Source organism: Psittacula echo (assembly GCF_963264785.1).
Source record: "Psittacula echo genome assembly, chromosome: Z".
Taxonomy (NCBI): domain Eukaryota; kingdom Metazoa; phylum Chordata; class Aves; order Psittaciformes; family Psittacidae; genus Psittacula; species Psittacula echo.
Window position 1 is genome coordinate 10,833,222 of NC_137742.1, and position 23,988 is coordinate 10,857,209.

At 46.2% G+C, this 23,988-nt stretch overlaps 1 protein-coding gene across 1 annotated transcript in view; it reads left to right on the top strand.

Moving 5' to 3' along the window:
* Positions 1-23,988, top strand: part of DNAI1 (dynein axonemal intermediate chain 1) — a gene marked incomplete at its 5' end in the record, with an annotated part of 158,188 nt that overhangs the window by 86,222 nt on the left and 47,978 nt on the right. The window contains 3 exons of the mRNA XM_080637471.1: positions 7,237-7,326; positions 12,010-12,097; positions 13,921-14,000. Coding sequence (XP_080493597.1) covers positions 7,237-7,326; positions 12,010-12,097; positions 13,921-14,000 — 258 coding nt within the window. The remainder of the gene's footprint in view (positions 1-7,236; positions 7,327-12,009; positions 12,098-13,920; positions 14,001-23,988) is intronic.

Below are 23,988 nucleotides of genomic sequence, written 5' to 3' on the forward strand. Positions count from 1 at the left end.
ACACACATTCATGTGTGATGTGGGCAGACTGGAATATGATACATATAAAGTCTGCTGTCATCAATCCTGAAACATTTTTCGGTGATGCTGAAGAGCAAACGTCTGGCAAAAGAGGTTTCTGCAGGTGCTTTCCTCAAAGGGACTGTCCTTGCATACAAGAATAGTGGCATGGGCAGAGTACCAGTGTCTGGATGATTCATCCAGGTTAGAGGCAGCTGAAGCCAGCCACAGGAACACACAAAGTGTGGGTGACAGCACAAAAGTACATCAGGCTGCACTTTGGGCTGTACGAGAAGCATGGCCATGAAAAGGAAGAAAGGTCTCAAAGGACCCGAAGAAGTGAAAAAATAACTGCAGGAAAATGGTATGGTTGGTCCCAGGGGATTATTGGCTAGCCAGGCCAATTTGATGACTGGGAAAACAGTGGAACAAATGGCAACACCGTTTGTAAGTGTCCAGATAATAAGGTGATTCAGAGAAGCCAACATGGATTTGTCCAAATAAATTGTCAAGCCAGTATCATTTCTTTTGTTTCAGAGAAATGGTCCTCATGAAGAAGGAGGAGGCAGTTAAGGTTATCACCTCTATCCATCTTGACTTTACTAAATCTTTTGATCCAGACTTACAAAGTGACATTCTCATAACCAAATTAGAGAAATATGAATTAGGCAAAATACATAAAGAGGCTGCTCAGATGGCTCTGGCAGTATGCTCAAAGAGCACTTATACAGAGCTTGCTGTCAGACTCTAAAGATGCTTCAAGTGAGACGCAGCTGTCAGTCCTGGTCTTCTTTTGATCAATACTTTCATTAACAACTCCGATTACAGAATAGGGAAGCCCCTTTGGGAGGACAAGGCACTTTGCAGGACATGATTATGTTCAAAATTATCTTGATAAATTGAAAGAAGAACCCAAAATCAATGTGATGAAATTCAATAAAGGCAAGAGCAAATACTGTGTTTAGAAAGGGGAAATTAAATGTGCAGATACAAAATGGGATGACTGGATAGGCAGTGGGTTGCCAGAAGGGAAGAATATATCAGATCAATGCCAATGGTCAGCAATACAATACTATTGTACAAAGACATGTGTCATTCTGATTATTAGTGGGAATATAAGTTAAAGGAGGTTGTAACTCCGGTCTGCTAGTGCCTAGAGGTGGTCTGATACCATGTGTGTGCAGCTGCAGAGAAGGGCTAAATTTGAAGGGCAGGAATGGTGAAGGTTTGAAGAGCAGGACCTGGAAGCAACAGCTGAAGTAACTGGTTTTGTTGGGTTGGGAAAACAGAGAAAGGAGCACCATTCTCTTGTCCATTTAAAGACTGCTGTAAAAAAGGGGAATAAACTGTTGTTCTCTGTGTCCACTGGGGAGACAGTAAGGAGTAATTGGCTTGACTTGTGGTAAAGGATATTTCCTGCATGAGGCCAATTAAGCTCTGACATATTTATATACAGGGAGGTTGTCGACTGCCTGTAGTTGGAGGCTTGTGAGAGCAGCCTGTGTGAATTGTCACCAACGGTGGGGGTGTGTCTGCTCCTCTCTTAGAGCTAAATAGATACCTTTTTTGTGTCCCTCCAAACTCTGCATTGCCATCAAGGATTTCTTAGCACTGCACTGATTGCCAGGTTGGCATTGGCAGGAATTTGTGCTCAGGTCTTATTGGCCAAGACTTTCCTCAGCAGTTGTTTGTTTGCTGGAGTCATCTGATCATCATACTGGGCCAGTTCATGTGAAAGTGATTTGATAATGATTTTGTGATAATGCCTTTGTCTTTCCTCTTCTCTACCTGTGGCAGACTTTATTTGTGCTTTTTAGACACTGAATGACTGAAATGCCCTTATTTCACTTAGGGCAGGTAACAGCAGGGCTGTGGTACTCCAATACTGTCAAATGGCTCCTTGAAGGAGAATCACAGAATCACAGAACTGTTGAGGTTGGAAGGGACCACGCGGGGCTTATCTAATCCAACCACCTCCCTGCTCAAGCAGGGGCATCTACAGCATGTTGCTCAGAACTGTGTCCCCGTAGATCTTGAATATATCCAGGGAAGGAGAATCCACAACTGCTATGGGCAACCTATCCCAATAGGTCACCCTCATAGTAAGGAAGTTCTTCCTCATGTTCAGGTGGAACTTCCTGTGTTTTAGTTTATGCCTGTTGCTGCTCGGCCTGTCTCTGGTCATCACTGGGAAGAGTCTGGGCCCAGCCTCTTGACACCCTCCCTTCTTACACACATTGAAAGATCCCCCCCGAGTCTTCTTTTGGCTAAATAGGCTCAGCTCCCTCAGCCTTTCCTCATATGAAAGATACTCCCAACCCTTAATCATTTGGGGTTGGAACTAGAGGATCTTAAGGTCCTTTTCAACACTATTTTATGATTCTGTGATTCCAGTAGCCCTTTGCTGGATGTGCTCCAGGAGCTCCATGTCTCTCGTGTACTGGGGAGCCCAGAACTGGACACAGTGCTCTAGGTGAGGCCTCAACAGGGTTGAGAAGAGAGGGAATGAGGAACACCTCATTCAACGTGTTCTTCCTAATGCAACCAAGACACCATTGGCCTTCTTGGCCACAAGAGCACATTGCTGGCTCATAGACAGCTTGTTGTCCACCAGGACCCCCTTGTCCCTCTCTGCAGAGCTGCTTTCCAGCAAGCATGGCCAGCCCGTGTTGGTACATGGAGTTATTCCTCCCCAGGTTCAGGACCCTGCACTTGCCTTTGTTGAATTTCAAAATACCCTATCTGGGAAGCAATTTCTTGTCAGTCGATGTGCTTGTGTTCTATATGGCATCCCACAGTTGATCTTTGGCAAGCTGAGGGCCAGCCAGAGGGATCTGTGTTTGCAGTAGCAGGTCTTACTTTACACGAGAGGCAGGCAGATGCTGCCTGTGGCTGCCTGCGAAGCACTCAGGTTAGTCTCATGACCAGGATGATTCTGACCATATTTTGTCAGTGTGAGTGACTAACAGCCTCTGTGCCATGAAAACTGATCAAGCAATACTTCTTTTGTAAGAGTGACATCAGGAACGTGGGAATTTTCCGATCAGATTGGATAAATGGTGTAACTTCCAGTTGCCATAGACAAAGATGCTAGTATTGCCTTGCTAAGAATGAATGGATTATTGCTCTGCTAACCTGCTGTACATAGCAGTGAACAGCATGTCTTAATCTTTATTTTTATACGAACAAACAGGGGTTTGAGTAGTCTCAACTTCTCTATAAACAGAATTTAAGAAATAAAGATTAAAAAGCAGTAGGCTCTTCTAACAGCAATGAGTTTCACAAACTCTGCACTGCAAAAATAGTCAGGTTAAGATCACATTTGAAAAACAGCAGCAGATACTTGACTTCATTACAGGTCTCATCATGATCCGGCACAGCAAAGGACTTGCTGCTCTGTGTTTACTTGTCTCCTCTCTGCTGTTTACATACACATTCCTTTCTCATGTGTTTTGTCACTCTTCCTGTATCATAATTGAACTTTTGCTGTAAGTAGTTTCACACAGCCAAAATACTGGTTGATTATCACATGTTTCAGGAAAAAATTAACTTCTTGCCACTACACACACGATTGCCTGGTTCTCTTGTCAAATGCCTAAATCCGCACAGCACGGATACTGCTAATGACAGGAGGTTGTGCCATGTTCATGGGTCTCTGGGATCACAGAAAAGGCCAGTTCTGAGCAGATGCCTGATTTGATTGCAGTATCGTGAAGGCTAATTACTCTAATAAGCATTTAACGAATTCAGAGATGTCGTGGTTTAAGCCCCGGCCGTAAATTAGAACCACGCAGTCTACTTCCCCCCCCCACTCCCCAGAGGGATGGGGAGGAGAATCGAAAGAATGTAACTCCCACGGGTTGAGATAAGAACAGTCCAGTAACTCAGGTATAACACAAATCACTACTGCTGCCACCAATAATAATAATGATAAGAGAAATAACAAGGGAAGAAAATATGATACCGCTCGCCGGAAAAGAGCCCGACCGAAAAGAGGACGTGCCCTTCCGGGTAGCTCCCAGTTACATCCCCGGGCATGACGTGCTGTGGTATGGAATACCTCTTTGGCTAGTTTGGGTCAGGCGTCCTGTCCCTGCTTCCTCCCGGCCCCTCCTCCTCCCTGGCAGAGCATGAGACTCACAAAGTCTTTGGTCAGTCTAAACATCAGTTGTTATCAGCTTTGTTCCGAGGCTGAAAGTCAAAAACACAGTGCTGCAACAGCTACTAAAAAGGAGAAAAACTGACTGCTACTGCTGAACCCAGGACAAGAGATCAGGAGAAAAAGATCACAGACACTATTAAGATGTTAGCGTACTGAAGAAAAATTGAAAGTATAAAGTGCTAATTTCTGTTTTCTGAAATTCAGGCTAATGTCACTGGGAGCATTGATAGTCATCTGAGGGCAAATCCTGATGCCCTTGAGGGACTGTGTTCAAGCTGTCTACAATATGTACCCAACTCAGGTACCATTGACTGCTTTGAATATAGGAGAAAGAGTATCCTAAGCAAATTGGCCTTGTTCTTACTTTTTGGGGATGATAACTCCACCTGTCTGCATAATGAATGAAGAGAAGGAGTTGTAACACCTAACTGAATACTGATAGTAGAAACCTTTAATAGATCTCCATCAGGGAGAGAGTATTTGAAGTGGGCAAACCCTGGGGAAAGCCTCTTTGCTTGGGGAATGAAAGAGATTGGCTTAGGAAAAAAAAAACCCGTGAACTCATGATAGTGCTTATATTGTTGGTCACCTCCAGACAAGGTTTCTGCAACACATCATGTTAGCATAAACATAAGGACTCAGGAGTCGTGCCTGCATGAAGTGATCAGGATGGACTCCGGCCACTGAGTCTCCATCCATTTTCCACTGATGTGATGGGCTGTCACTTCGTTCTAGCTTGGTGCAAAACATCTACACTGCACTTAGCAAGAGCAGAACTGGGAACTCAGTTGCTGCTGCCCCTGCACAGCTCAAGCAGGGTGTAATGGGTGCCTGGATGTACACTGTGACAGTGGGCAAGCTGGGATTCTCCCTTCAGCGAGGGTCTGGACCAGCTCTGATCCTAACATGTACACTGTGTGAGCAACCTCCATGGTGGTTCTAGACTTCAGGATGGTTTAGATGCACACTGACTGCAGTACAGGTATGTGTCACCTGCATTTATCTTCCACATGCATCTCAGGACATTGCTGGGTTCAGGCTGCAGATTTCAGATACTGGAGAGCCCCTTTTCTTGCAGTTTAGTCCTGTCCTAGTAAAGGATATGAGAGCCACTCATGCTAACTTCTCCCAGGTTTGAATGGCAAAACCTTTGTCACAGTGTTTTCACAGGAGGTACTCTCTTGAGAAATACCTTCCCTTACCTCAAGTGCAGTCAGTTTGACTTAGAGGTGGCCTGAGAAGCGTGACTGTTTTTCCCAAATATCTGAGGAATTGAACTTACGAGGAAGAACATGGAGAGCTCTGCTGGACATGCTAATAAAAACATCTTGTTGTCAGACAGTTTTAGTACAGCATTTTAAAAAGCTCTGATTTGAAACATGACCCTTTTTCTGTGCTCAGTATGAGACACGTTGGACATGTTTGTAACCCTGAACTTGTCATTTCTCACTTTGAATTAAAGCTCCTCACTACACCTACCCCTTCATCTGAAGAAGCTGCTGGTGACCATCACTGTCAGCAGAAGCTATTATCCAAGGGAGATGTTCCTGGAATAGATATACCAGCACATTCTGCACACAATGGCCAGTCTAGAAAATCAGTGTTCTCCATATGTGCCCTTGAACCTTCTTTATATTGTTAGCTGGTTTATTCTGGACCATAGTGAATAATGGCATTCCTTTAATGCCAGATAGCAGAACTGATTCCTGGGAGACTTAGGATGTCTCCTGTGCAAGGATGTTCAAAGGTGTGTGCCACTCAAGACTCTTCAGTTGCACCTTATGGCCATGAAACTGGCATTTTCGTATATTCTCAGGTGGATTCCTTTTACATTTTACTTTTTCCTTCTTCAGAATAGTGCGTTCTAGGTTCTGTTCAGTAGGAGATTAATTACTCTTTGCTGAATCTCTTGCTGGATTTTCACGTTCCACAGAACTTAACAGTTTTACAAACCAGAATTAACACTGTATTTCCCAAGGAAGGATACCCAACCTGTGTAAAGTAATGAGAATGCCCTTTATTTCCGGAATAGGTACCAGATAACTAGCTGGTCATAGAAAAAGTATTTCCTAAGCTGTAGGACAATCACGCCCATTTATCATGTTTATGGGATGAAGTTTAGGGAGATGTAACTGCTGCACTGTTTGGACAGGAACAGATACACCTTTGAAAACGCCAGCAGAATCTGACAAAGTGCTTGTCCCCATCCTGAACTGACAGATGCCCACAGAAGTGTATGCTGACAGGCTCAGTGACAAGTCATCCTTTTCCTTTCAACCTGATCAAATTCCCAGATCTGAAAATTGAACATTTCTAATGCTTTTGGTCTAACTGAAATGTCTCTTCTAAACTGTAAGCCATTTATCTGAGTTCTAATCTCTCCTGCTCAGCTGTCATAGTCAAAAGGCAAATCTCCTTACCAGGCAGACAGATGCTCTGAAGGTGTAGGGGATTTCAATTATAATGGCAACATTTTCATGTCCCTGAAACAGAAGTGTCCCAAGGACCCATGTCACAGGTTGCCTGCAAGGGTTCATCTATACCCCACATAGAGACAGAAAGCTGATTTGAGGTTGTCTGGCTGAAGGGTAGCCATATGACACTGCACTTGGTGTAATTAGCCACATGGGAAGGGGTTAGTTTGTGCAGGATCAGTGATGTGCTCAGGTGTCTTGGGGAACTTTCTGAGGTGCCTCTGGAGTTGTTTGGAGACATCTTAAGGATCTGTGGGATGGTGTTGTGCCACAGCGCAGAGTGCTGCAGAGCTCAGACACCTCACAAGGCCCATCCTTGATGTCAATGCTCCTGCTACTGCTGGAAGAGATGGACATGGGTGAGTACAGAGTCCGCAGGTGTGGGGTTTTGCCCCCTCTCTGGAGCATCCCTGCAGGAAAATGAATGCTGTGTGCCCTTCTGAAATTGGCTGTGGAGGTAAGAATGTTCATACATGCCATGCAGCAGCACACCTCTGGAGTGGAAACCAGCTGCTCTTTAGGAAGGAGTTCAGAAGACCCTGCTGAGGATGTGAGACTCTGCCCTGCTAATGCTGACTGGGATTGTGTTCTCGTTTTAAGGTCAAGTGGCAGAAGAATGACATGGATAACCATCTGAACTTCTTCTCTGTGTCTTCGGATGGACGGATTGTTTCATGGACTTTACTTCAGGTAAACAGTGGCAATTTCTTTTCCCATCCAATTTTAACCAATTGCCTTAAAATTTCAATGATGCATTAAGTTTATTTTTATTTATAAAGAGCTAGGTTTGAAAAGAAGTGTCAGCAGAAAATTGTGGGTGCAGGTACAGCTGGTCTGGGGCTCTGTGTTAAACTCCAAAATGAGCAGAACCAGCCTACTTCTCACTCAGGACCTAATCTTCATCCTGCCTGCACTGGTAGCACCCAGTGACGTATGAGAGAGCATTTCCTGCTTTGCAGCTGCAGGAATTTAAGACTGGTCCTTGCTCTGAAACTTAGCTTGTCCCAGGAGGGTCACTGACAGGCAGACCAGAATAATCTGCTCTCTTCCCCAGCTTCAAGACTCTCAACCCCAAGATGTTCCCCTACAGATTGTGGTTTGGAATGGGAGAGGGATGGTGCAAATTTCTCCTCTTGCAGCCAAAATAGCATGAAGTAAGCTCACATTTGTAGTGCGACGGCAACATGCAATCAGACAGGCAGAGGGTTTCCCACTGCCATGACATTGCCAGCTTCTGTTAACTTGTTTGCATGCCCTGCCTTTGATCACTCTTTCCTTGAGTATGTATGTTGATAGAAACTTAGCATTCATGTCCCTAGATGACCCTTGGATTTATATCTCTGAATCTCAATATTCATTTTTCTGTTGGCTTTTGAAGATTTCAAAATCTTTTACTTTAAAGATGATCAAATTGTCCTATCAGTTTGAAGCAGCTGTTTCATTATTCTCCAGCAAAGAAATTTGTTTATGTCCTTGGATGTTGATTTTTTTAACCTGTTATACCAAACTCTGCAAGGCTTGTCTGTTCTGAACATTTTACGTTTTGCTGCCATGGGTAGGGATTCATATCTAACACTGTATAAAATCATGCAATCATAGAATGGTTTGGGTTGGAAATGATCTTAAGATCATCCAGTTCCAACCCTTTGCCATGGGCAGGGGCACCACGTAAGTCTTAATCTCACATTCACTTCAGGAATGAGAGCTTCTTCTAATGAATACGCATGCAGATGGCTTTGATTATTAAGTTATTTTTTATAAACTCTTCCAGATTCATACATGCAGCTATAGATACAAAAATCCCTCCTGCAAGTGTGCCCCAAGTCCTTCTCCCAAAAGAACTCTCAGAGCTCCCTAGACAGGGACAGGCTAACACTGTCCAAGCTGTCAGCTCCAGTTTTATCCACTGAGTAGAAATTCCCAACAGGTTTGTGTGGAAGTGGGTACATGCGCCTTCAGCTAAAGACATCCAGGTGGGGTTACTTGGCAGGTTAAACCGATCAGCTGAGCCTCAGTATCTGAGTGTGCTCAGCCTTCTCCACTTAGGAGGCAAGAAACAGTGGGTTAAGTCTCTTAACTTGAAAGAAATGCCACAACTGGAACAACCTAAGAGCCTGTAGATGCACTTTGATGTCAACTCAACTGGTAAAAGGTCTTTTACAACATTTATGTGATTCATCTGTGCTTAACTGTGTTCCCACACTGTAAACCTTTGAGCACGTAGATATGCCTAATTAAGCATCCTTGGTGTGACTTCTAAGTCCTGCATCCACATAATACAATGTCATTCCTACTTATTCCTTGCACTTCTGTTATAAAATTAGCTACAGCCATGTGAAAAGCAGGCTTTTAAGATATTTTTGAGGTGAAGTTGCTTCTGAAATTGCCAGAGCTGGCATGTACTTAGCAGGCAGGGCTGAAAAACAGCAACATTTTAGATGCTGTCTGGTTTCTCTTTTTGGACAGAGATTCATCAGGGTAAGCAAGAAACAGAATGAAAAGGGCATTTTGTTACAATCTGTAGGTTTGTATCTAGAGAGGAGAAGTGGACAATCCGATTGAATTCCAGTTTTACAAAAGAGCTGTCTCTGGGTTTTACTTAGAAAAACCCAAAGAAACTCCAGAGGCTTTTTGTTCTTCAGATCTATAATGCAAATAGTGAATAAATGAAAGAGACCTTCATTAATCTTTATGACTAATCAGGACTATCCAGAACTAAAGCTTCTTCCAACGCTGATAGCTGTTGACACTTCCAAAGCTGAGAGCAGAAAGTTGATAAATTCTTTCTTACAGCCGAATATTGGCAAGCCACACAAAAGATTTAGGTGGAAGAGTTGTCAAATGTTAGCTGGGGACAGTTGATCTGGCTTGACCATAGTGGTTGTCTGTTAAAAGTGGGCACAATCACTCTGGACAAACTCCATGAGAGAGCACGTGAGCTGCATGTGCTTAGGCTGTCTTGCCTTGGTTTTGGATCATCATGAAGGTGTAAAATGGCAAGGAAGAATGCAGAACTTCTGCAGCTGGATGATGCTACTCTCCCTCCTTGCATGCACACCTTGCCTAGGAGGGCAGTAGAGCCACATCGAAGAGTTGGATGCAGCCTGGCACTGCTGCCCAGGCTGATGCTCAGCAATCTCAGATTTGATTAGTAGCTGTAGTTCACCCTTCCTACGTGACCTAGAGCTAAATTACTGAACAGGTCTGTGCCTCATTCATCACTTGAGGCTAATAACAGCTAAAGAAGAACAGGCAGCTGCAAGGCCTAATTCACTAATGCTTACAAAGTGCTTTACAATTGTTAGGCAGAAGCAATGTATTACTGCTCAGTATTCCTGGAAGGCCAAACTGTCAACAGTCTGTTTACCCAGAGTAATATACAAATGGCTTTGGCAACAAACAGCCCCAGGAACAGATGCATTTTCCAGACTGTGGAGCTGGAAAAGCTGGGTACACACTAAAAGCAGCACAACAGGAAAGTCTGCATGAGTAAGATCCTTTGTGAAGGTGAGAGGTTACAGAAGCTGTTCACAGAGGCCTTGGCCAGATGAAGGTGCTGGGTGGCATCTTCAGAGAAAGGCTGCAGAAAGGTGTGTACTTACAAAGAAGATCTCATGTGGTTTGCCTTTCTAGCAGCGCAGAGAGTAAGTGTGGTAACATATCTTTGGGTCTGCTCAGATCATGTGTCTGACCTTGATTAGACACACTGGGTATATCAACGTCACCAGAGGCAGGCAGCTTCAAAGCTGCTCTTCAGACCAGACTCGTATGGCAACTACCCATGGCTTGGACAGGGCAGACGCTCTATGGGGAACAGGCAGACCTGGGAGCCTGAGCAGAGGCAAGTACCTGCTCAGCATATCCTGACTGTGCTCCCAGCAGCCCACTAACACTCCTGTTTGGGTGCACAGTGAGCAGCTTATGGAATATGCTCTGCTACTGGATGCTCTGGGCATCACTCTTTCCAGTTCTTGCACACATACACCAGAATATATGTCTCTCTCTTAACATCACTCCTGCCTTGACCCAACTTGATGTAACCCACATGCTATAAGAAGAGTCAATAACAGAAGGTAGGACTGTGCAGGCTGCAGAAGTCTGTCCTGCTGCTTGCTGCTCTCTCAGAGAACAGTTCCAGCCATCAATAGGTCAGGGCACGTTGGTGTGCAACAGTGCAAATGAGTGAGAAGAAAGTGCATTATTTTATAGGTTTTTGCCTTTCTTGATCCTTCTGTAAATTTGTACTTCTAAAATACGATAAAAATGTCTTGCAGATCACTGTCCCCTCTGGACTGCAGCATTGAACTCACAAGGTCTTCTCCCATCTTCCCTAACATGCAATTCCCTGGGACTGACTTTGCCAGGCAGAATCTCTTTTTCTACCTGAGTCCTCCTCTGGGCTTAAAGGAGGTCCAGCTAAAGCTTGATTCACTGAGCTAAGAAGTTGTGTTTTGTTCTCACAGTGCTCCAGTGGGAAATCTGCAGATTCATTAAAACATCCAGTCCTCAGCCCACACTGCTCACTAATTTAATCTTTAGTTCTTTGTTCTTTTTGTCAGCCCCAGGGTATTCTTATATTCACAACCAAGTCCATTCTGCAGTGGTATTTTAATTCCCAGCACTAGTCTAAGAATGGATCTTTGCCCTCTCATTGTTTCCTCATATTCATCCACATTGTGTCTATTTTCATCTGTCTTCTGTCTTCCATCTTGACTGTAAACTGTTTGGGGCACAGCCTTTTTGCCCTGTGTGTGTACATCACCTGGCATAGCAGAGCTGTGGCCTGCAAGAAGAGCTATTTAGAGCTCTGCTGATAACAGCAACACTGGGCATTTTTCCTCCGGGAAAGCTGCTTGCTAGATGTTCTTGTTATTTGGATCTCAGAACCCATGAGGTTGTGAGTATTGGGAACTGAGGCTGCTCTGGGATTAATAGGAAGATGGTAAGAAGCAAAGACTGGCAAGGTGGTGAGTTACTATCCATTAGTGTGGGTTTTAATCAGCTCTATAATGGTATGCATTACCCATCTTAAACCATCCAGGGTGATTTTGCATAACACCATGGTTTAAGGTGGCAGTGTCAACCTCCACTCAAAAACATTGACCCCAAAGCCCAAAGCTTCCCACATCAGCTGCATGTGTCTGGGTGGTATACCAGTGGCTCTCAGCTCCAGTGCACCAAAGCATCAGTTTCCTGGGGGTTTTATGTAAAATTGACACGTTATCAAGTTGCCAACTGTGAGCATGAAACATTAAGCAACATTTGGACAGCTTTTTAAAATTCCTCCATAAAATTTGCCATTTCAAATTACTGAATGTCTCTCTATTGTTGCTGTAAACCATGTTATTCATGTGGAATCTCCTCTGCCTGCAGAATGAGCTGGTTCATACAGATGTCATCAAGCTGTCAGTAGAGGGAACAACAGCGCAGAGGCCAGAGGGGCTGCAGCTGAAAACACTTGGTAGGAGCCCAAGTCCTTTCCATGCTGATTAATTACTGACACAAAGCTTCTAATCAGTTATTCTGGGAATTAAATTAGGAGTAGGGTGTTGAGATGCAAGGGAGCTAGAGAAGGGTTACACCTCCTTGCTTTCATCATGTAGTAAGGCAAAATGTGTCTGGAGCAATAGCTGCTAATTGAGTCAAATTTTGCTGGTTACACCTTGCCTGTACTTGGGGAAGAAAGATGATCATCAGTTCAAAGCATGATGATTTTACTGGGGTATTCCAGTGTGGACAAGGCACAGGCATTACCTGTGTTTGTCAAAACTAAGTCAGTTTTGTTCTTCCTGCCAGACAATGATCTGGACTGGCCAAATCAAGAAGAGAAGCAACCTTTCCCCTTTCCTGAGTGCACAGCTCATCCAGCCAGCATGATGAACCTCAGCAGGTTTCGGCTCTCTAAAAGCACAACATCTCTTCTGAGCTACTATGTTAGGCTCCCTCTGTACAAAGTAGAGACGGTGCAGTCCTATGCTGAATCACCTCAGCCTGACCATCCTGTGTTTGGGATAAGATGGGATGAGTCAGCTCTGGAGGTCCTGAACTACACAGGGAGCCTTGAGGAATCTCCTAATCATCCTATTGCACCTGCTTTTGGCTGTGAAGCTGTGGCCTGGGTGTGGAGAAAGCACTTTGCATTTAGGGATTGCTGTGTTTCTACACAATAACTGCTGAACAATTTGTAAGAAGGTTGCATAGGTTGCAAGAGACCAGCAAAAGCAGTACACTGCAGAACTCCCAGGGGCTTTGGGATTATTTGTTAGCGTTTCTGTGAAATGGATTTTCAAAGACTTGTCTTGAATATTTAACAATCTATTTAAATGTTAAAAATGCAGACAGTATTACAGAGTTGAATAACCTTAACAATTCCTTTGAGGACTACATTTTGTTAACGTTTAAGACATAATGTTTAAGACAGCTGCCTTTGCAGGAAGTTCTCTGTAACTATGTGCTTCTCAGCCTTGTCTGCTTGTTTATCATCTGGTGTTTGCTCTGGGTGTCCTTGCTCTGGCTCTCAGCAGACATCCCATCTTCTGCTCAAGGACCCTGCTGAAATTTTCTTTCACCACCATCCAAATTAGCTTTCTTGGATGATGTTGCATCTGCCTCAGGAACAGAAGCCACAAAATCTCAAGGAGCCACAGCCTGTTGTGGTTGACACCTCTTTTAAATACAGTTTGCGACATTGCTCCATTCAGGGCTTTTGAAGTTAAGAGGATGCTTCTGTGCCTGGCAGAAGATTTCTTCCCAAATCACATCCTTTGCTATTGGCTTTACTGAAGTGAGCCTGCTAGGTTTCTTAGCTAAGGATGAAAAGGGAGGTGTGATGTGGTGTTTCCTCTATGGGCTCCTTTATGCATAAGAAACCATTTACATTTTCTGTGAATACTAAACAGACAGGAAAGATCTGTTCTTCCCCAACAGGAGGCAGGCCTGGTCCTTGTGACTTATATTTGCGACAGGCACTTGGCTAGGGATTCACTTACCAAAGCAAATCCCTAGCCAATCTGTTCTTCCAGTTCCCCTGCAGTTTTTCCAGTTCTCTTTTCCATTTTTCCATGTTGGTTCTTCAAATTGCAGATCTTGGGGACAGGCACAGCTTGGTGTGGATCTGTAAGTGTTTGCAGAAGGGGTAGCGGTGGCTCTAGTTTCTCTTGGGAGCTTCTGGCTGATAAATCACTCCTGAAAACCCCAGCAGTGTGTGTGTGTACCATAGGCAGGGAGTGTGTGCTGGCCAGATGAACCAATTCTCTGTCTGACAGACCTTTCTTCTGTTACCAGGCTGTGGGACATCATTTGATTTTCACAAAAAGATAGACTATTTGTTTCTCATTGGTACTGAAGAGGGGAAGATCTATAAGGTAAGAATGGTTTCTTTGTCCCTTGTTTTACGCCCCCTGACCTGTGCTTGTCTTTTAGATTCATCATCTTAGCTGTTTGCTCAGGCAGTAATAATGTAAAAACTTCAGAGCCTGGTCATGCTCTCAGATCACTGTGGTGAGCCTGAGACCAGCACAGAGACACAAAGGGTCATGGGGAGCTCTCTGCACAGACCCAATTAAAACCTTATTTTGCTGAATGTTTTTCATGCAAACTGCATCCCAGAATGCTTTGCAGATTGCGGCTGTGCAAGCGAGGGGCTAGCTACGATCAGAGCAGAAGTTAAAAGGTCATTATCCTCTGTCATCATGGCTGTGAGGGAATGGTAGGAAAAATCTCAGCTCTTTTCTTTTTTAGACCTGTTACCCCGTGAGCAGTGAGGCTAATGAAGCCTTGTTTCCTATGGACCAGGGTCCTACAGCTCTTCCCTTCCACAATTACATCCTAGGTCCTTTCCCTAGTCCCACTTTTTCCTTACTCTACTATCTCTAGTTCCTCACTATCTACTCTAATAATTCCTCTCTCTGATCACTCCCATCCTATCCCCAGCTCAGTGATCCCACCTCCATGCTATAACCCTTGATTCCTGCAGACAGGGCTGGCTACCTCCTCTCCAGTGCCCTCCTGCAGCCTGTCCCCTTGGTGCTCAGCACCAAAGGGGAGCTACAGCCAGCCAGCTTCAGCCATGTAGTGAGGGCAGCAACCAAGCTTTGCTTGCCCTTCCCAGGATGGGGGCACTGCTAAATGTTTGTGCTCTACGGCCAACCCTTTTTACAGAATATGCAAGACGTTAATATTGCCAAGTCCCAGCTTTGCCTGAAGTTGCCTATGAGATCAAAAGTTGTCTGGGAGGAGAGACAAGCAGGCAGCAGGACACAGACCTTGTGTTTTCTTAAGAAATCAAGACAAAAATAGAAAGTTTTGAGCTCTGCTGTGTATATCCTTGAAAATAAAGCCAGTAGCTGCTTACTTACATAACTTTTGTTTGCACAACATTCCTCTGAGCTAGGTTTGGGGCTTTGTTAATATTGTAGCCACATCCCCTCAATGTGGGGGGTGGGCCATCAGCAGGAGGCTAAGATGCTGAGCAGATCCATCCAGACATCCCTAGAGGATGCAGTAAGCTCCTTCACCATGTTCTGCCTTCAAAATGGAAACAAAACAGAGAAAAACAACCCCAAGGAAATGGTATTCTGAAATAAGTATCAATCATTTAGGCAAGAAGGACTTAGCAAATATATAGCCCTTCCACAGGGATAATGCTGACTGAAATCTCTCCCTCTGCCAGGAAGTATCTAGGGAAGATTTCTGAGTAATGCTCACTTGCATTGCACCAGGCAGATGCAAAAAGAAGGGAGGTGGGAGAAAGGTGGGAGGCTGGGCTGGTGGGTGATGGGCAATGAGGTAGGTGTAATGGCTTTTTGTTGATGCTTTCAGGATACAAAGCATCTGTCCAGTCATGGGCAGATGTTCTGAGTTGGCTGGTCAGCCACAGGAGTTGGTACATTAAGTATTGTACTTTTGTGTCTAGTCCTGATCAAAAAGCAGCAGGGAATGACATGTTTTAACTTCCTCTGTGCTTAGGTGAGTGATGGATGTCAATGACTAAGGTGACAGTGCATGTTTGTGACTGGTGGGGACCATCAGTTACCCTTCAGGAAGTATGTTCAGGCTGGTGTCACAGAATCATAGAATAGTTAGGGTTGGAAAGGACCTTAAGATCACCTAGTTCCAAACCCCCTGCCATGGGCACAGATGCCTCCCACTAAACCATGCCACCCAAGGCTCTGTCCAACCTGGCCTTGAACACCGCCAGGGATGGAGCATTCACAACTTCTCTGGGCAACCCATTCCAGTGCCTCACCACCCTCTCAGTAAAGAATTTCTTCCTTATATCCAATCTAAACTTCTCCTGTTGAAGTTTGAACCCGTTACCCCTTGTCCTGTCACTACAGTCCCTGATGAAGAGTCCATCCCCAGCATCCTTGTAGGCCCCCTTCAGATACTGGAAGGCTGCTCTGAGGTCTCCACGCAGCCTTCTCTTCTCCAGGCTGAACAGCCCCAACTTTCTCAGCCTCTCTTCATACGGGAGGTGCTCCAGTCCCCTGATCATCCTCGTGGGCCTCCTCTGGACTTGTTCCAACAGTTCCATGTCCTTTTGATGTTGAGGACACCAGAACTGCACACAATACTCCAAGTGAGGTCTCACGAGAGCAGAGTAGAGGGGCAGGATCACCTCCTTCGACCTGCTGGTCACACTCCTCTTGATACAGCCCAGGATACGGTTGGCTTTCTGGGCTGCGAGCGCACACTGAAGCCGGCTCATGTTCATTTTCTCATCGACCAACACCCCCAAGTCCTTCTCTGCAGGGCTGCTCTGAATCTCTTCTCTGCCCAACCTGTAGCCGTGCCTGGGATTGCCCTGACCCAGGTGTAGGACCTTGCACTTGGCAGGGTTAAACTTCATAAGGTTGGCATCAGCCCACCTCACAAGTGTGTCGAGGTCCCTCTGGATGGCATCCCTTCCCTCCGGCGTATCAACCGAACCACACAGCTTGGTGTCATCGGCAAACTTGCTGAGCGCGCACTCAATCCCACTGCCCATGTCACCGACAAAGATGTTGAACAAGACCGGTCCCAACAGGATCCCTGAGGGACACCACTCGTTACCGGTCTCCAGCTGGACATGGAGCCATTGATCACAACTCTTTGTGTGCAGCCATCCAGCCAGTTCTTTATCCACCAAGTGGTCCACCCATCAAATTGGTGTCTCTCCAATTTAGAGACAAGGATGTCATGTGGGACAGTGTCGAATGCTTTGCACAAGTCCAGGTAGATGACATCAACTGCTCTGCTCCTGTCCATCAGTTCCGTAGCCCCATCATAGAAGGCCACCAAATTGGTCAGGCAGGATTTCCCCTTAGTGAAGCCATGCTGGCTGTCACCAACCACTTCCTTGTTTTTCATGTGCCTTAGCATGCCTTCCGGGAGAATCTGCTCCAAGAGTTTGCCAGGCACAGAGGTGAGATGACTGGTCTGTAGTTCCCCAGGTAGATTGGGGCTCAGTTCAAATGTCCTGGCTCAGTTACATAGCAAAGGAAGTCCTTCATGGAGGAGCAGTGAATAGGAACAGAATTTGTCAGCATTTGCATTGACAAAGTTGTAGGTGTTCCTGCCTTGAACGATCATCATTGAAACTAGAACTAGGATGGGTTTTTAACATAAGGAGTGATCCCTGCCATGAAGCCAGATACTTCTTGGGTGGACAAATATAGAAATACTGTTTTACAGGTACTTCTATTTTATGGGCACTAAGTCTGATTTCAGGTTTATGGTAAGCAACAAAACATTGCAATTGCTGAGGTGAGTAGCTCGAGAGAGGACACCTTCAGCACCGGAGCAGGGAGGAGATCAGCGTCCAGGAGCCTCAACTCAGAGCGGCCAGAGCCACTGAGAGGGCCTCAAGTCCTCGACAGGACTTGCCCAGGAGCCGGCAGCTCAGCTGAGGGGAGCAGGGACTCACAGGGGGTGGAGCCAGGAGGAGCGACACCAGCCCTGACTGGGTAAAGACCTGCCCCTGGGAGCGCGAGCGACCAGGAGCGTGGGGAACAGGGCAGGCAAACAGGACGGGTCGGGGCAGTTTGCGCGGGCAGGCGAGCGGGATGGTGAGTACTCGCTGTATGACCTGGGCCTGGTCTGGGAGCTCTGCTATGGCTGCCCCAGCAGTGACCAGCGTAGGCACCCAGACAGAGCCGATGAGAGGGGAGGCTGCAGTGCAGAGCTCGCAGTGTAGAGAGTGCCTGCACTGGTCTCCTGAGGGAATGGTGCTCAATGGGCAGGGCTGCACTCGGTGCTCCCTGGTGCAGGTCCTCCTGCAGCAGGTGGCTGAGCTGCGGGATGCTGTTAATAGACTGCAAGATGTCAGGGAAGCTGAGAGGAAGCAGGACTGCTTGCTCCAGGCCTAAACTGTGCAGGGGCCTCAGGCGTCCCCTGAAGCTCATGGAGGAGAGGAGGAGGCTGTCAACCCAGGAAGCTGGGAAATAGTAACAACAAAAAACAACAAAAAAAAAGAGGAAGAGGACAATTAAAAACAAGGGGCTTCCTCCTAAAGCTGTTGTCCCCACCCAGAACTGCTTTGCTGTCCTGCCGTGTACTAAGAAGGAAGGGCACTTGCACCAGAAACAACCAGCTGGTGCGCCGGTAAAGAAGATCACTACTGGTGCTGCCAGGAAAAAGAGACGGGTCATAGTGGTAGGAGACTCAACTTTGAAAGGGACAGAAGGACTCATCTGTCAGCCTGACCCGGTCTCAAGGGAGGTGTGTTGCCTACCTGGGCCATGGATCAGGGATGTTGCAGAGAGGCTGCCTGCTCTAGTAAGTCCCACGGACTATTACCCACTTCTGGTGATCCATGTGGGTGCTAGTGATGTTGACAGCAGTAGGCTGGAGAACATAAAGAAGGACTACAGAGCCCTGGGAGAGGTGGTTAGGGGCTCTGGAGCTCAGATTGTCTTTCTGTCAATTCTCCAGGATACAGGGGGAGACCTTAAAAAAGCTAGGAGGATTGGCCAGGTTAATAAAGGGTTAAAAGGATGGTGCCATAGTCAGGGGTTTGGGTGTCTTGAACACAGGACCCAAGTTTGTAGGCCAGGTCTACTGGGGGCTGGTAGAGCTGATCTGACAAAGAAGAGGAAGAGTGGTTTTGGTAGGAGGCTTGCCAGGCTGGTCAAGGTATCTTTAAGCTAGATGTGTTGGAGGAGGGCGGCATCGTTCCATCTCAACACACCCAGTCAGTTGCCAGCACCTATAATAAATCCTCAGAGCGATGCAGAGATATTCCAGCCGCTCCAGCCAATGAGCTGGCTTCATTTGGAGCTCGGCTCAGATGCCTCTATACAAACACCCGTAGCATGAGGAACAAACAAGAGGAGTTAGAGATGTGTGTACATCTACGGGGGTATGATATAATAGGCATCACAGAAACATGGTGGGATGGCTCCTATGACTGGAATGTTGGAATGGAAGGTTACAGGCTCTTTAGAAAAGACAGGCCTGGCAGGTGGGGAGGGGGAGTTGCTATTTATGTTAGGGATAGGCTGGACAGTATGGAAGTCTGTCTGGGGACAGGTGAGCAGTCGACAGAGAGTTTGTGGGTCAAGGTTAAAGGGAGAGCAGCGATGGGGGGCATTACTGTGAGGATTTGTTACAGACTGCCTGATCAAGAGGAATCTGTGGATGAAGTGCTCTACAGACAGATAGGAACAGCCTCACGCTCACAGGCCCTTGTTCTCATGGGAGACTTCAACCACCCTGACATTTGTTGGCGTGAAGGTACGGCCCGGCACAAGCAATCCAGGAGGTTCCTCGATTGTGTGGAAGACAACTTCCTTCTGCAAGTAATAGAGGGGCCGACAAGGAGAAGTGCCATGCTTGACCTCGTGCTCACCAACAGGGAAGGGCTGGTTGGAAAGGTGATGCTCCAGGGCAGCCTTGGATGCAGTGACCACGAGATGGTCGAATTCGAGATCCTCGGGACAGTGAGAAGAGCGTGCAGCAAGCTCACTGCCCTGGACTTCAAGAGAGCAGATTTTGGCCTCTTCAGGAGCCTGCTTAGTAAGGTTCCATGGGATATAGCCCTAGAGGGCAGGGGGGCCCAAGACTGTTGGTTGACATTCAATGATCACCTGCTCCAAGCTCAGGAGTGTTGCATCCCAACTAGAAGGAAGGGCAGCGGAAGGGCCAGGAGACCTCCTTGGATGGATAAGGAGCTGCTCAGGAAAATTCAAAGGAAAAAAGAGGCTTATAAAAGGTGGAAGCAGGGACAGGTGGCCTGGGAAAAATACAGGGATGCAGTCCGGGAAGCTAGGGACCAGGTGAGGAAGGCTAAGGTCCAGTTAGAATTGAACTTGGCTAGGGATGTTAAGGATAACAGGAAGGGATTCTATAGGTACGTAACGAGTAAAAGACAGACTAGGGACAACATAGGCCCCCTTCGGAAGATATCGGGAGAACTGGCTACCCGGGATTTGGAGAAGGCTGAGGTTCTTAATGACTTCTTTGCCTCGGTCTTCACTGGCAAAGTCTCTGACCGCACCACCCAAGTCTTGGAAGGCGGACACAGCGACTGTGAGAATGAAGACCCTAGGCCCACTGTAGGAGAGGATCTGGTTCGAGACCATCTTAAAAACCTAAACGTACACAAGTCCATGGGACCTGACGAAATCCATCCGCGGGTCCTGAAGGAGCTGGTGAATGAAGTTGCTAAGCCACTGTCCATCATATTTGAAAAATCATGGCAGTGAGGTGAAGTTCCCGATGACTGGAAAAAGGGAAATATAAGCCCCATTTTCAAGAAGGGGAAAATAGATGACCTGGGGAATTACAGAGCAGTCAGTCTCACCTCTGTGCCTGGCAAACTCTTGGAGCAGATTCTCCCGGAAGGCATGCTAAGGCACATGAAAAGCAAGGAGGTGATTGGTGACAGCCAGCATGGCTTCACTAAGGGGAAATCCTGCCTGACCAATTTGGTGGCCTTCTATGATGGGGCTATGGAACTGATGGACAGGGGCAGAGCAGTTGATGTCATCTACCTGGACTTGTGCAAAGTATTTGACAGTGTCCCACATGACATTCTTGTCTCTAAATTGGAGAGACATCAATTTGATGGGTGGACCACTCAGTGGATAAAGAACTGGCTGGATGGCTGCACACAAAGAGTTGTGGTCAATGGCTCCATGTCCAGCTGGAGACCAGTAACGAGTGGTGTCCCTCAGGGATCGTGTTGGGACTGGTCTTGTTCAACATCTTTGTCGGTGACATGGACAGTGGGATGGAGTGCGCGCTCAGCAAGTTTGCCGATGGCACCAAGCTGTGTGGTTCAGTTGATACGCCGGAGGGAAGGGATGCCATCCAGAGGGACCTTGACACGCTTGTGAGGTGGGCTGATGCCAACCTGATGAAGTTTAACCATGCCAAGTGCAAGGTCCTACACCTGGGTCTGAGCAATCCCAGGCACGGCTACAGGTTGGGCAGAGAAGAGATTCAGAGCAGCCCTGCAGAGAAGGACTTGGGGGTGTTGGTTGATGAAAAAATGAACATGAGCCGGCTTCAGTGTGTGCTCGCAGCCCAGAAAGCAACCGTATCCTGGGCTGCATCAAGAGGAGTGTGACCAGCAGGTCGAAGGAGGTGATCCTGCCCCTCTACTCCGCTCTTGTGAGACCTCACTTGCAGTATTGTGTGCAGTTCTGGTGTTCTCAACATCAAAAGGACATGGAAGTGTTGGAACAAGTCCAGAGGAGGCCATGAGGATGATCAGGGGACTGGAGCACCTCCCGTATGAAGAGAGGCTGAGAAAGTTGGGGCTGTTCAGCCTGGAGAAGAGAAGGCTGCGTGGAGACCTCAGAGCAGCCTTCCAGTATCTGAAGGGGCCTGTAAGGATGCTGGGGAGGGACTCTTCATCAGGGACTGTAGTGACAGGACAAGGGGTAATGGGTTCAAACTTCAACAGGGGAAGTTTAGATTGGATCTAAGGAAGAAATTCTTTACTGAGAGGGTGGTGAGGCACTGGAATGGGTTGCCCAGAGAAGTTGTGAATGCTCCATCCCTGGCGGTGTTCAAGGCCAGGTTGGACAGAGCCTTGGGTGGCATGGTTTAGTGGGAGGCATCTGTGCCCATGGCAGGGGGTTTGGACCTGGATGATCTTAAGGTCCTTTCCAACCCTAACTATTCTATGATTTTATTCTATGGTTCCTGCACTGGAATTTCGTGTAAGGGAAATCTTAGTGAAAATTGGACCACTCTCACATTGTGAAACACTGCCCTATAAAACTTGGGTGTTCCCGTGGGAAGGAAGGGAAGCCTTCCATCAGATTGTCTGGGCTAACACATGGAAGAGAAATCATATGTCTAGCACAAGCAGGCCTCTATAGTATCCACAAAACCAGGGGGAAGACTGCTTGCACCCTTAGCATCCCTTGAGTTTCAAAAGCTTTGGGATCAACTGCTACAGGCATTTCTCAAGGACAACCATGCATCTTCATCACACCCTGTATTGAAGCATTGCATGTCTGAACCCACTACTGAATCTACCTGTGAACTGCTTCCCAGAGCCTTGCCCTGCTTGGATTCTGAAGATAATGACAGTGTCACAGCTCTTTGAGCAGCTCTTGGGACCTGTGGGTACGCTGAGCAGGATCTGAGCTGCTCAGGTGTCTGTGCTGCACTTGCCCTTGACACTACATGTTGAGTGAGAGGGACAGTCTCCTTACATGCAGTATGAGTCACGGATCAAACATGGGCTGCTGTCCACATGGAGCAGACTTTAGATTAGTAAATAAATTGGAAAGTGAATTTCAGGGTGGTGTTTTCTCAGAGACCAGGCATGCCCACAAATAGAATGTTAATATGTTAATTCTTTGGCTGCAGAACAGTTCTGGTGAAGTTTTTAAAATGGCTTAGTTAATAGCATTTCTGAAGCCAAGAAATCATTATCTTAATTACACACAGACCTATCACCCTTTTTCATAGAGGACAAACTGTTTCTGCATTAATACAATTCTGTAATGCAAAACTGCCTCTTTGCATATCTTACTTGCTGTTTAGGAATTGTTCAACTTTGGTAATAAAAAGTATGATCTCTGTGATTTATATTGAAACATTATTGGGGCTTCATCTCTTTGGTCAGAATTACTTCTTAATAAACAGGCTTCCGCAGAAAAATTGTGATGAGATTATAACATATTCATGTAAGAAAGGGGTTTTTTTTCAGTCTTAGGCAGGTTGTTTGAGAGTATAACAAATGAGTATAATAAAACTCAGTGCAAGACTGTGTAGAAGAAAAAGGTGATTCTTTGAACTCAGTGTTGTGAGTGAAAAGGCTGTTTGTGGGGGAAGATCAGGGGGAAGACCAAGCAAGCAGATATCCTGGTAGAAGTCTGATGAAGTGTTCTTCTTGCTACCTTGTCTTTGGGCTTCTATTTGTTCTGTCCTGTTATCTTGCCACTTGACTGACTGCATTTGCCATCCAATAATGCGGGTTCTTTCTTTTACCATTTCCTGTTGTTTCTCCCAGTGCATTCACATGCCTCTGTTTCCATTCATAAGCCTTTGTACAAATCTTAGCAGATCTCTACAAGAAGGCACTGTGCAAGAACCAGGGAGTCTCAGTGTTTCTGTTTGTGAACTGGAGAAATGCTCTATATTATAGAGGACACTAATAACCATCCATTCACCATGGATGCGGAGGAGTTTTGCATCAGGCTAACATCTAGCATAATCTGAAGTACTGTTAATGAAGATTAGTTTTAAGTTTTGTGTCCTTGGAGTTCTCCTTTCCTCCCAGAATTCATCCCCCATGTTTTGTAGCCCTGTCACCAATCATCTTCCTACTGATTTCCTGTATTGGTGTAGGCACATTCTTGCTTTCCCATCTCATCATAAAAATACCATTTACTATTCATACACATCTACCACCATTTAAATAGGAGAAAAACACTCTGCAAATTTGGAGCAGTGCTCTAGAAGATCAGACAGGCTGCACAAATGCCTGCTCCCTAAATCTGTTCATCCTCTTTGAAGTTATCTTGTCAGAAGTTAGGCATCTGCCCTACAGAACCCTTTTTGCTGCTAAATTCGTAAGAAACCCATCAATCCCTTTCCTGTTGGGACCTGGACCTCAGCTCTGGACCACACTTGCACACTGCAAAGCCTGTGCTGAGGATCAGCATATCCCAGAGCATGAAAGGGCTCCTATACAAGTGCCGAGAGAGTTGCACTGATCAGGGGCTCAGCCCCAACAAGGCTTTAAAAACCAGAGTGCTGAGCATTACAGTTCTGGCAGATGCAGACAAATCTGGTTAGTATCCCACTCTTCAAAGTCCTCAAGTATTAGAGACCTTCAATCCACATACTTGGAAGGACAGATGGCTAAAGCAGCTTCTCTCTTGTGTTAATTACTCATGACCCATTCTG